The sequence below is a fragment of the Corvus kubaryi genome, unplaced genomic scaffold (genome assembly GCF_017639235.1).
Source record: "Corvus kubaryi isolate FWS band 111438036 unplaced genomic scaffold, C.kubaryi_AGA036_p1.0 71, whole genome shotgun sequence".
NCBI classification, from domain to species: Eukaryota; Metazoa; Chordata; class Aves; order Passeriformes; family Corvidae; genus Corvus; species Corvus kubaryi.
Genome location: NW_024582059.1, coordinates 19307422 through 19320181, shown reverse-complemented (window position 1 = coordinate 19320181; position 12760 = coordinate 19307422). Strand labels below are relative to the sequence as shown.

At 35.8% G+C, this 12760-nt stretch overlaps 1 protein-coding gene across 4 annotated transcripts in view; it reads left to right on the top strand.

Annotated features, from left to right (window-relative positions):
• Nucleotides 1-12760, top strand: part of LRBA (LPS responsive beige-like anchor protein) — a 375341-nt gene that overhangs the window by 53886 nt on the left and 308695 nt on the right. For all 4 annotated transcript variants that reach the window (XM_042049819.1, XM_042049817.1, XM_042049818.1 and 1 more), the window contains exons 16-22: nucleotides 1225-1287; nucleotides 3056-3153; nucleotides 5340-5432; nucleotides 6222-6330; nucleotides 6877-6958; nucleotides 8597-8720; nucleotides 8959-9151. In XM_042049819.1, coding sequence (XP_041905753.1) covers nucleotides 1225-1287; nucleotides 3056-3153; nucleotides 5340-5432; nucleotides 6222-6330; nucleotides 6877-6958; nucleotides 8597-8720; nucleotides 8959-9151 — 762 coding nt within the window. The remainder of the gene's footprint in view (nucleotides 1-1224; nucleotides 1288-3055; nucleotides 3154-5339; nucleotides 5433-6221; nucleotides 6331-6876; nucleotides 6959-8596; nucleotides 8721-8958; nucleotides 9152-12760) is intronic.

The following is a 12760-nucleotide window of genomic DNA, read 5'->3' as shown; positions in this document are numbered from 1 at the left end:
TTAAGTGTTAGATTTTTTTTTTCAAATTTGTAACAGAGATTTATAACTTGGACAGTTTTGGGTAGAGTTTCACCAGGTTTGTCATGGTTTAACCTCAGCCAGCAACTGAGTACCACACAGCCACTTGCTTACTCTCCCAGCAGAGGAATAGTGGGATCAGGGAGAGAGTCACAAGAGCAAAAGCTTGTTGTGAGCTGAGGTAAAGACAGTTTAACAGGGAAAGCAAAAGCCACATACACAAGGAAAGCAAAACAAGGAGTTCACTTCCTGCTTCCCATGGGCAAGCAGGTGCTCAGCCATCTCCAGGAGAGCCGGGTCCCATCACACAGGGCCCCATAACAGTGACTTGGGAAGAGAAATGTCACCTCTCCAAGTGTTTCCCCCTTCCTCCTTCTTCCCGCTACTTTATATCCTGAGCATGATGTCACATGGTCTGGAATATCCCTTTGGTCAGTTGGGGTCACCCATCCAGGCTGTGTCTCCTCCCAGCCTCCCAGGCATTCCCAACTTCCTCGCCAGTGTGGCTGGTCCAAAAAGCAGAAAAGGCCTTGGCTCTGTGTAAACCCTGCTCAGCAATAACAAAAACATCTCTGTATTATCAACACAGTTTTCATCACAAATCCAAAACTTAAAAAGTGAAGAAGTCTGCTTTTGCCTGTCCTCGTCCTGTTCTTAGAAACTGTTGGTTTTTATTTTATTTTCACAAAAAATACTTCAAGGTATAATACTGGGCATAGGTGCTATAAAATATTGAGATTTCTTCAAAGTTGATAGCAACTGAAGAGGGGCTTCTCTAGTGGAAAATAAGAAGGAAACACAGATATGGGTATAGCTAAGAGGCTTATAATTAAACTTCTAGATCTGCTTTTGAGTCCTTTATGCTACCTCAGTTTAATTCTTCTATTAACAGGAAGCTCTGAGTTCAAATTGACTGTATCAATTAACATGTATTACTCTAACTATTTCATATACTATATTGCTATTTATCTTGTTTTTATGCCTCTGTTGAAATTGCCTTAAAACACTTTTATAGCATTCAGCGGGTGCTTTTGGGGGCAGGGGAACAGCTACCTTGCAACTATGAAGCTGTTACAGTATCAAGTGAAAGCAAATTTGTTGTGTGGTACTTGCTTTGTTATATAAATATTTCTTGAAATAATGCTTTTTTGGAAGCAGCACTTTTGTACTTGGAAGATGATACTTAAAACCTGTTTGTTTTTAAAGGACTATGGAATAAAAGAAGATGAATTGCAGGCTATCCTCAATTACCTGCTCACTATTCATGAGGTAATTTTTAATTTGGGGGATGTGTTTGTGAAGAGAGGCATACTAGTGCAGTTTGTGACCACCAAATGTTTGAATAATTTCAAATATAACCTCCTTCATGCCACAAGATGGCTCTGCAGAGGAAGTAGCAAGCATTGTCCAATTCTTTAGAGTAGTGTGCTGATATGCCAATATTCTTGCAGTGATTTAAGCACTATGTTCAATGTTAGATTGAAGTTCATTAAGCCAGTAAGTCAAAATGGTTTCTTATGTTGTTCTACAAACCAATTTACCAAGCAGAAAAACAGATGGTGAGACTGACTTTAAAAAAAAGTCAAAATCTTGTTTCAGGCTGCCTAAGTAATATTTTTTGTTTTGTTTTTCCTCTCCTTTTTATTTTGCTTCTTAAATAAAGCAATAAAATTGAAAACATGCATTAAGAAAATAAAGATGTATGTTAATGGCATCCAAGAGAAGCATATAAACTTAATTGGGAGAAAATGTTGGTTACCACTGATACATCTGCATCTTCATATTTTAGCACCAGGAAAAGGCACTTTATGCCAGATGCAACATCAAAGACAAGGGAAATGGGGACATAAATCTTACTGATCTCGTCTCTGTAAGGGTGCTTGAAATGGGTAAAATAAGGAATTAATTGAACTTTATTTCAAACAGTATAGATTTTTAAATTTTTTTATTTTGCTTACACCTATATTTTCCTTTTATTGTCTTTGCTGGTTACTACTACCTGGTAGTACCACAGTCAAACAGTTCAACTTTATGTGGAGAAGTAAAAAATAAGACTCTTGGTAAAATCTAAGAGTGAACTAAAATAGCAGAAACTTTATATAGTCTTCAGATGAGGATGTGATGTTTTAAGTATCTTAGCAGTTTGCATACTGAAGTGTAAAAGATCCATGAATGCTGAATCCCACAATCTAACTGTGAATTCAGAAAAACATCAACAAAAAAAGTAAAATTTAGCTGTCTCATAAGGCTCACTCCTCAGTGATAGCATCTGTAATGTCAGCTGATAATATCATCAGGTGAACAGAGTAGTTCAGGAGGATATAAAACTGATTTTCTAATAAAGAATCAGAATATTTGTTCAGAAGTGTTGTACAGTGTTTTATTTGTGGGCTTTTTTTGTTTTAAAATAAACTTTCATTTTAATACTACAAAGCATGGGAAAAGACAGTTGCATTTTGTTATTTCTTCGGTTATTTTTAATTACGATGAACTTGGAACAAATTAATGGACTGTAGCTTAGAGTGCTTTAGACTAAAAGTATGGAAAACTTTACTGAGCAGCTTGAATTACCCATTTTAAATATTGTCTGTGGCAGGTGGTAGTATTTTTTTTTCATGGTTTGAACATTTCTGAGTAGAAACTTTTCATTAAACACCACCCTGTGCCCCAGAAAATGTGCAGCAGCTTATTTGTAGCTCCTGTGCAGGATAGGACTGGGAAATACACATGCAAACGGAGGAGCACATGTGTGGAAGGAAGTAACATAGTCTAAATATCCATTGCCTGTCAAATCCTTACATCCCAGACACTGATGCATCACTTTTCACCCTAAACAATTAAGTGTATTTTTTGTAATGTTTTCTCCTGCATTTGCGTTTTAGCGCTATAGCTCTTTTGATCCTGGCCAAAATGATTTGGTCCTTAGTTTATTATTAGTCTCCACATACTCTTGAAATATTTTGTAGTGGTTCTTTTAGCTGAAACAATGTTCCAGTGTACATGTTGTGAATTCAAATGTGTAACTTTTATTCAACAGGATGACAATCTAATGGATGTCTTGCAGTTGCTGGTTGCTCTGATGTCGGAGCATCCTGGTTCTATGATCCCTGCATTTGATCAGAGGAATGGATTACAGTAAGTTAGAATTTTCTAAGTGGGAAAAAGGAAATAGTGTTTTGACCGTATTGCTTGCAAGAATTCCCGTGAAATCTAAAAGGTTCTCGTCAGCATGTGTGTTGCAGTCTTAGACTCCTCATCTTGGGAGATTTTTGGGTCCAGGTGTTCATTCTGACAAGAGGTGCTGTTGGATTTATTATCAATGGGGTGGTTTTTTTTAATGTTTCCAAGCTGTCAGTCACACTTAAACAGGGAGTGATCCGTTTCAGTCTGTGCATTGATGTCTTCATCTACTGGTGCTCAGTCTTCAGCCTCCCGTTCTTACAGATGTTTTAGAACTGGAAGGGGGCTGGCAAAAATTGATTCAGATATCTTCTGCTCCTTGTTAGTTTTCTTTTCCTTTTTTTTTTCCTGTGGGACTTTTGCAGAAAAACTTCCTATTTGTTTAAAAGTAGCACTTTATGTAATGCATTGTTTGCAATCTTTTTCCCAACAAACAGAAAAATATAACACTATTGTGAGAGAAAAGTAGGGGAAGTAGCAAATTCTACGAGCACAAGTAGAAAATCTGCTAGAAGAGTTAAGTTATGACTCTGATTTTGTCTTGTGGCTCTCAGAGGGTGGTCACAGTATTGAACTTTTCTAATTTAGAAGGAACCTGCCTGAACACAGTGGGGAAAAAATTGGTACAGGCAAACAAATCTGAGAACTATTCTTGAAGGGTATGGGGAGTAGTAATTCTCTCACTGTGTAAAGGCAGAGTCTCATTTCATACATTTAGTTGCACCTATTGGTTAACCCCTGTTTATACATATATTTTTTCCAGTTGCCTTTTCTCAAGAGACTGTATTCAGGCATGTTTGTAATTGTTTTCTCCCCTTTTAGTGCTAGACTGATTTTTATTATTATATTTTTTTTACCCATTTTCATCAGATTTGGTTTCATGTGTATGGTAATATGTATGGAAAACTAATAAAAACTCTAAATAGTAAAGTATTTGAATGTCATGTTGGGTCTCCAATGCAGTCCATTTGGTTTTATTTAACAACTAGCAGTAGGTGCTTTCTTTTTTGTTAACAAGTATATGAGCAAGTCAGCATGAATAGTGAGTCCACAGTGAGAAATCACTTTGTTTTTCTGTCTCATTTGTTACACTCCTTGCTCCTGGGTTGTCTCCAGTCACTTTATGGATTGTTTGTATGCTTCTTGATACATCTACTTGTTGCAATTAAGGCATTATATTCTTGAAATTTAAAAATAATTTTCCAAAGCTCTATAAATATTTGGAGTTCTCTTAAAATTAAAATTTTAAAGTAACCAGTCATGTAGGAAAAAAAAAAAAAGGAAATGCTTTTTCCCTATGCAATTAGGTAACCCTGATAGTGTTCTGTAAAGAAAAGCAGAGAAATGGATTCTATTGCTTGAATGGCCAGTGCATCATAGGTTTGCTTTTTTGTTTCCTTCTGTAGTTTCTGTGGTTGCAGCATTCTTCAGGATGAATTATTTGTAATAACTAACTGTTTTGTAGTCACCCTTAGGTTTTACCTTCAATTCTGGTATAGAACTAAGTTTTTTTTTTTTTTTTTTGTCTTAGTTCAGGTGTCCTGAGAATTATTTTTGGGTGTATAAAAATAAAGGTACATAACTCGTGATGAGTGCTCAGTTATGTATAGATAAGGCCTAAAAACTTGAAGTTCTTTGAACTCTTTAACACTTGCTGATCTAAAATGCCATGTTGTAACATGGAATATTTTTGGAAAGACTCTCCAGAATTGTTTAAATGGGGTAGGTTTTTTTCCTTCCCCCTGGTGAAGTGATCCAAATTTTTTCAAAAATTTTATCATTACGTATTTATGGTAAAGGATGAGTTCTGTGCCTTCTGTTCCAATATGACTTCATGGAACATTTGGAAATTAATGTTTTCTTTTTTCGAAGACAGCTTAGTAGTCCATGTAGATAAAGTTAAATCATATTTCACAGATTTAAAGATCTGTTGAATACTATGAACCACAGTCCAACTAGAATCAGATAGTGATGTGGCCCTAAGCACTTGACTGTCTAAAAAGTAAGTGATGAAATAAATTTGATGTAATTGATAAATACATTTAGATGTCTTAAATTTTTATGTGAGATTTACAAGGACCAAAACACTTCATTTTTTATTCTTCACATTGATAGAAGAGCAATGTATTTTTTCCATTTAGGGTGGTCTACAAGCTTTTAGCATCACAAAGTGAAGGCATCAGGGTGCAAGCTCTGAAAGTGATGGGATATTTCTTAAAGCATCTTGCTCCAAAGTAAGTACTGATTTGGGTCTTAAACTAAACCGCCCAAGAAAGGAAGGAGTAAAGGTAGGTTGTGACACATACATTCTATATGTTTATTTTGTGTATAAATGTATAAACACACATTTGTGGGTAAAGGGAGAAAAGCCATATTGGAGGTTGATCACTAAATAGGCTTCACTGAATAGGAGCTATTCTTCTTCAACTACCCCTCAGTCTATTTGTCATGAATATATTTTTGATATGGTGGAATTGCTTGTTATTGTCAGCTAGTGTCCAGGCATTTTGACTTCCTTATCAAGCTGATTTAATTGTTACTTGCAGTGTGACTTCCTGCTTTTCAAAGTGGCCCTTTTCCAGTGAAATCAATAGCAAGAATTAGACTGGTGAGATGGAACCCCCTGTTGCTGAGAATTAGGTTTAATATGTCTCAAGTTGACTGTGATAGTAGACAACTATTGAGATTGCTATCCGTGGTTGCATTTTTGAGTGAAATGAGGGCAAGAGTGTCATTTTCTCAGTGTTTATCAAGAAATCCCCAAGGCTGTGTTTCAGCTTTTTGGGCCCATGGGTGAGTGGACCTCATTTATGGAAGAAAGGTGGCTGCCTTCAGGGAATGACCTGTCCTTTCAGAATCTGAACACTTCCCCTTTTCCTTCACCAAAAGTGAAAGACTTAAGGAACAAACAAGAACAATACCTTACCAGTGATTTTGTATTTCTTGAGGCACGTGTTTTAAATATTTTTCCCCTAAAGCAAATTGAATGCATAGGTTTATTTTATCTTTCTCTACCATTTTAGGAGAAAAGCTGAAGTCATGCTTGGACACGGATTGTTCTCTTTGTTGGCTGAGAGGCTGATGCTTCAGACAAGCTTATTCACCATGACCACATACAATGTCCTGTTTGAGGTAGGAATACACTGTAGTTGGAATCCAATCTTTCTAATTACTTGTAAGACATTGTTAGAAAATTGCTTACATATTTGTGCTGATATGTTCCAGATGACATTAAACCTTAGTGTGATGCAGCTGAATGCTGCTTTTTTTCCCTCCCAGAGCTCACTGCTTAGGATTTACCCCCTCCTTAACCTGGTTATGCTCATTATGAACAATGCTAGATAATGAGTAACCTGTATGTCTCAAGCAGACGCTCATGTAGATGTGGAATTTTATTATAGCAATGATCTTGCCTTAGGATAATTGCTTTGGTTAGATTCACATTTATCTCCCAGTGTATTTTAAATAACAGTATGCACTTAAGAGAGAAACCAAAAAAAATAGTGGTTTATAGAGTACAGAGTTTTAGGAACAGGATGAAATAAATTATCAAGAAAGTGAGTGAGTGGGGATTTTTTTGGGATGAGTTTTAGAATGATGGTGATTGTGCTGTATCCAACTCTTTTTCAGTAAGCTGTCTTCTGTACATTGATATGGCATCTTCTTCTTTCTTGCCAGATTCTGACTGAACAGATTTGCACTCAAGTAATACATAAACAACATCCTGACCCAGATTCAACAGTGAAGATACAAAATCCTCGTAAGAATGATACACATTTTTAAGTGCTACCTTAAGAAAAGTCTGCTTTAAAAAATACCCCACCAATGAAAAAGCTTATCAATTACATCTACCAGTCTTCTAATCTCAGCTTTACATTTTTTTTCACACTAAAAGACAGATAACTTGTATTTAGTTGGAGTTATGTACAAAATATGTCTCAATAGCTTTTTGAAGGACATTTTATGTGTCTAAATGTGAATGTAGTTCATAACTCACCTTTTTTGGCTGTGCAGTCATGTTATGAAATGGTTTTTCAAGACTTGCACGCACAGGATACTTTGATTTAATAAATGTTAAGGTTCCAGCAAAATTCTGAATGCATTATTTATTGGTGTCAGACGAAATTACTTGAAATGTGGAAACAGCTTTCATCTTAAATTACATTCAGTATGACAATGCTAGATGGAAAATTGGAGAAATGTATCTGCTCACTGTTTTGGTAAGCTTAGTTTATTGGACATATCTTGATATGAAACTTTAGATGTCTTTTGAACTTAGAGAAAATACTGATCTCCTTTCCTGAATTATATGCATTATTAATGTGCTCTGTATAATACAATGGGCTTATGGTAGCTTTGGGAGTTAACTTTTTTTCTGGAGAAATAACAGATTTTTCACTTTCATAGCTGCTTTGTCATTAAATGTAGGTCACAGTTGTGGGTTTGCTTCAGGTAGAAAGTGGGGGAAGAGGAAGGAAAGCAGACCAGATATTGGAGAAAGAAATCTGGTTGCACTATGCTATTTGCCTTCTGGTAAATCTCTATGAAGCAAGAGATGTGAGCAGGTTTCTGTTGCTTTCTCCGAAGATTTTTGAAGTTGGCAGTCACTGCTGTGGTCAGTATAGACTATATAGAGACTGAGTTGAGTCTGAAATTACGTAGGTCTAGGAGGAAGAGTGACTTCCACAGTACCTTTTTTAGATCAGTAGTATTATCAAATAAGGAATTTCTCTTTAAGGAAGTTGTACAAGATGAACTGCAACTATCACAGTGACTGTGTTCGAATTGCACCCTAATTCATTTACAGAGGGGACTTCTTTTAGAGTAACAAGAACAGTCACTGCCCCACTGCTTCAACAAGTGCAATGTACCCTCAGTTTTGACCTCCAAAATATACAGAAAACATGTGATCACAAGAGATAAAGTTTTGTATTGGGAAGGTTTTTTAAAACAGAAACTGTTAAGTTTAATTGGAAGTTGGTCACATTCACTGAAAATTTGGTATTATCAAGGTAGAGCAAAATCTGTGCATTTTTATCATACATTGATTTTCTGAAGGATGCTTTTTTTATGTGAACCTCATGTAAAAACGGTTCTGACAGCTTATCAATTGTCATGCAGCAATATTTGTGTTGCTTAAACATGATAATTCAATGAATTCAGTTTTCTTCAGCTGTAGAGACTTGCAAATCCCCCCGATGGGCAACTAGGTTTGAGAACTATTGGAAGAAGGGATTTGTTTTCGTTAAACCTTCTTCTCCAATAGAGATGTGCTTTTTCTCAATATAAAACTTTTTTACGTGGTATCACTTTTCTTGTACAAACACTATTGAAAAAGGCCTTGTGTTTTATCCTATGCTTAGTCCTAATATTTTGTTACTTGTGTACTGTTTTACAGAGATTTTGAAGGTTATTGCAGTCCTGATCCGTAATTCCCCACAGTGTCCAGAAACTCTGGAGATCCGGCGAGCCTTCCTCTCGGATATGATTAAACTTTTTAATAACAGCAGAGAAAACAGGAGGTAAGATGGCTTGCTCTATGCTCAAGTGTACAAAACAAGTAACAAGGTCTCCTAGTAAATTAAACTCATGAGGCAGATACAGCTTCATTGCTGTTTCAGCAAATTCTGTACTCCAGCAAAGTCTTCAGTATGAAAAATTTAGGGAAGCTTGCATGTAGCAATTTTTTTAAGCGTGTTGAATTCTTGATTCTAAGATATATTTTAATACATGATTTAACAGCACGTGTGTATTTTGTAGGAGTTTGTTGCAGTGCTCTGTCTGGCAGGAGTGGATGCTTTCCCTTTGTTGTTTTAATCCAAAGACTTCTGAGGAGCAGAAGATAACTGAGATGGTGTACACCATATTTCGGATTTTGCTGTACCATGCAATAAAATATGAGTGGGGTGGCTGGCGTGTGTGGGTGGACACACTGTCAATCACACATTCAAAGGTGAGTGTTTGAAATAGTTGGGAAATTTTGTTATGTTCTGTAATTAGATTTAGAACCTTTAAGTACTGCATCATACAGTGATACTGTATCATACAGATAACCTTGAAGTGAAGGTCAGTAATTAAATGAAAGCCCTGTGTTTTTACCTGTTACTGTCCATAACTTTGAAATATATGACAATTAAATGTTAATTTTGTTGTTTTAACACAAATATTTTTTGTTGTTGTTGCTCAAATTAGTTTATTCTGATACCAAAAATGAGATCAATCAAATTTCAGGAGCATTTCTGAAAAATTTTGGTGCTAGTTTTGCTTTTTAGTAGCAGCAGGAACACAAGGTGGCGCACCATAGCTATTGATAAACAAAAATACCTTTTAGTAACATCAAAAGGCTGTAAAACAAATGAGTAAAAAGCAAAGAAATCCAAGTTAGGGCAGATGCTTCAGCTGTTAAACTGTCATGGAATATGGGGTGAGAGTGCAAATCCTTGCAGTATGAATGAGACTATTACCCTTCGTTATTGTTCTGTCTGAATTCTGTTGTTGTTACGACCAGAGTTACATCATAAAAGTTATTAGTGGTTCTCTGAACAAGGCACAGTAGTACAAAAGGTATTTTATACTGCCTTATTCTGAGCATAAGAGTGAGGCCAATGTGGGCCTCAGAATTATTCTGGTTATCAGAATGTTTACTTAAAATGAATTAAATTATAAATTACCTGTTTCTAAATCTGTGCAACTTGGCAGTGGGAAAAGGACACCTGTGAATCCTAAAGATCACTTTATGATACTAAGGAATTTTTGGCATTTGTGAGGTCTTTGATTTTGCATGATTCTTTTTCCTCAAAAAAGGTCAGTCTCTGCAGACATCAAGAACCCTGTTATTTTGCAGCTCTATTTATTGCATTCAGAGGTCGATGGTGGATTCTTGGGCTATGGGGAGACAATTGTAGAAATCTATGTAATAAGAGTGGGTGAAATAACTTTATTAAACAGTCACTTAGCTAAGTGGAATTCTGGTGCAAAGTGCCCAGGGCCACATTTTAACCCTGAGAGAGATCACATTTTAGGTGTTGGACCATTCTTAATATTGTTTTTTGTTGGCTTTGCAGTCTTCAAAAACCAGTTTCCTCCTTTTCCCCAAGATGCACAGGGCAGGGGTGGATTGTACAATGGCAAGCTGTGGCCAGAGTTAAGATCCCTAATGTACTTTTATATAAAACTGACATAATTTACCATTTGTGTGATTGCTGGGAATTACTGGGACCTGTCCCTGGGGAAAGATGGAGAGGTGAATGAAGGAAGACCACCTTTCTAGCTCTTACAGAGAGCTTTGGTGTCTCGAATTTAGAAATTAACTAGCACATTATCTTATAATCTATAGTTCTGCTCTTAGAGTCTTTTTGTAAGATAACGTAATGTTGGAAATCTCATTTAAACAGCATCTGTGTCAAAAAGGATTTTTGGTCATTTTCTTCAGTGACTTAATGTGGTTAATCAATGATCTAGAGTTCCTAGAGAAAAAACCCAAGATTTTATTGGGATGCCATGGCCAAATATCAAGAACAAAACCCCACAGTTTTACAAAAGACCAAAAAAATCCATAGATATAGATAATGTGGGTTTGGTTTATTTATTTGTATTTTAAAGGCTGTATGCTTTTGTGCAATTCCGTAATGAAGGAGAAGATGACCTACTTCATTCTGTGTGTCTCATTTTTGGTTCCTGGCGTGCTGCTGTAGGGAGGTGTCCTTGGTTGTAGGAGTAACTCCCTGTAGGTTTTCCCCAAGTCTAGCTTTGTTGACTTTCTGGTCAATATATAAGATCTGTTTATTCTTTCAGCCTACTTCAGAGGAAGTTGAATGATGGCAAGGTTGGAAGTGTGTGAATGTGGGCAAAGTGTGGTGGTGGAATACTGAAGGACTCATAAAGGAGTTCAGTTTGTTTGGACATCAGTACTAATACTAGTTCCAGAAGCCTAAATGAGAATGTTTGAACAGAAAAAGCAGCCAGAAACTAACTTGACAATATTGATATGAGTGATGATGCCATTACCAAGATTTTAAAATATCACCTTTATTATGTGCTTTCCATTTGAACTTTTTTTGTAAATAATACATACAATTCATGCAACTAGCCATATAAGACTAGATGATATTTCAGAGCTGCCTGTTAATTACATAAATTAGGATAAATCACAAAAAAGCTCTTGAAAATGTCCTTATAAATAGATAATTATAATGAATTTTTAATCCTGTTGATTTTACTTAACTTTAAATAGTCTTGTATCCTGTTATACCACTATTGAGATTCATAGAGATTCACACATAACCTAGTGTAGGCATAATTCAGTGGGCAAATTGTTCGATGCTAAGTGCATCTCAGATGTTTTTGATTTCTAGCATGCTTTCAAAGTAATGTGGGAATTATAGAAACAAAAATATTTCCTTAACATTGCTAAGAGAATAACCAATTTGGGTTTTTCCTGTTTCATCTCTAATTGTATTGGGTTACTGCTTATTTTTCCTTTTTACAACCCTCTGCGCTGTTGGTGCCACTAATTTATAACACCATTCTATGATAAAGAACTAGTACATAAAGGACCAGTGTTACAGAATTGGATAGGTTTTGCAGAGCTACACATCAAGATACATGCAGCTGCTATAAAAAGCCAAAGAAACTCAATTGCAATTTTATTGTCCAGTTTGATAGATTTCCTGCCACCTTTGTAGCAGGGAAGCTGTTTGTCACTGTAACCCTCTCCTCCAACAGCTGCACAGCGTTTTATAAGCAGCAGTGGCTTTTCCAGCATAATTGCACTGCATTGGCTTCCTTGCACTCAGAATTTAGAAAGTGTGTAGGTGTGTGCAACCTTTTTAAAGCCCAATTTCTTAGTATTACTCATGTACTTTGTTAATTTCCGTATTATTTTTTGATGCTTTCCAGATATTAAACCGTTGTATACAAAGGTGTTTAATCTGTTGCTTCTAGTTCAGTGAAAATATTAATGGAAAAATTAAATCACAGCTCCAGTTTGTTCTGACTGGCAAATGTTGAATTTCTGAAAGCATCTAAGAACGTCTGTTTTTTAAACATTTCAACCATGCTAACTGGGCCTTAGATTTTATCTGTCTAGTCCTGTTACTTTTTACAAAGGACCAATGATTTGGGGGTTAATAATAGGAAAAAAGTGAAGAATGGTGGACAGCTTTCCTTTTAACCTTTCAGCTTCCCCAAGTTTTAAAAGAATATAATTATTTATACCGTATAATACACTCCTAAATGATCTGAATGTTTTAAACTACTGGGAAGACTAACATCTGCTTATTTCAGGCCCTTAAACATATGTTACTACTTAAAAGTTGATTCATGTTACCTTTCTGCTAAAGAAAATAAATTCAGGTAAATAATGATTTTTGTTTTTAGTAGCTCAAAAAATTTTCAGTGAGTAAGACTCAGAGATGTTAATATGTGTAAGCTACAGTTCTGTGGCTGTTTAAGTGGAAAAATTTTATTCACTGATCCGAATGAGAAGTATAATCTTAAAATGTTAGTAGTGAGACCTTAGAGGACAGTGTATTTCTAACTAATTGTCAGTTTTCAGTCTAAA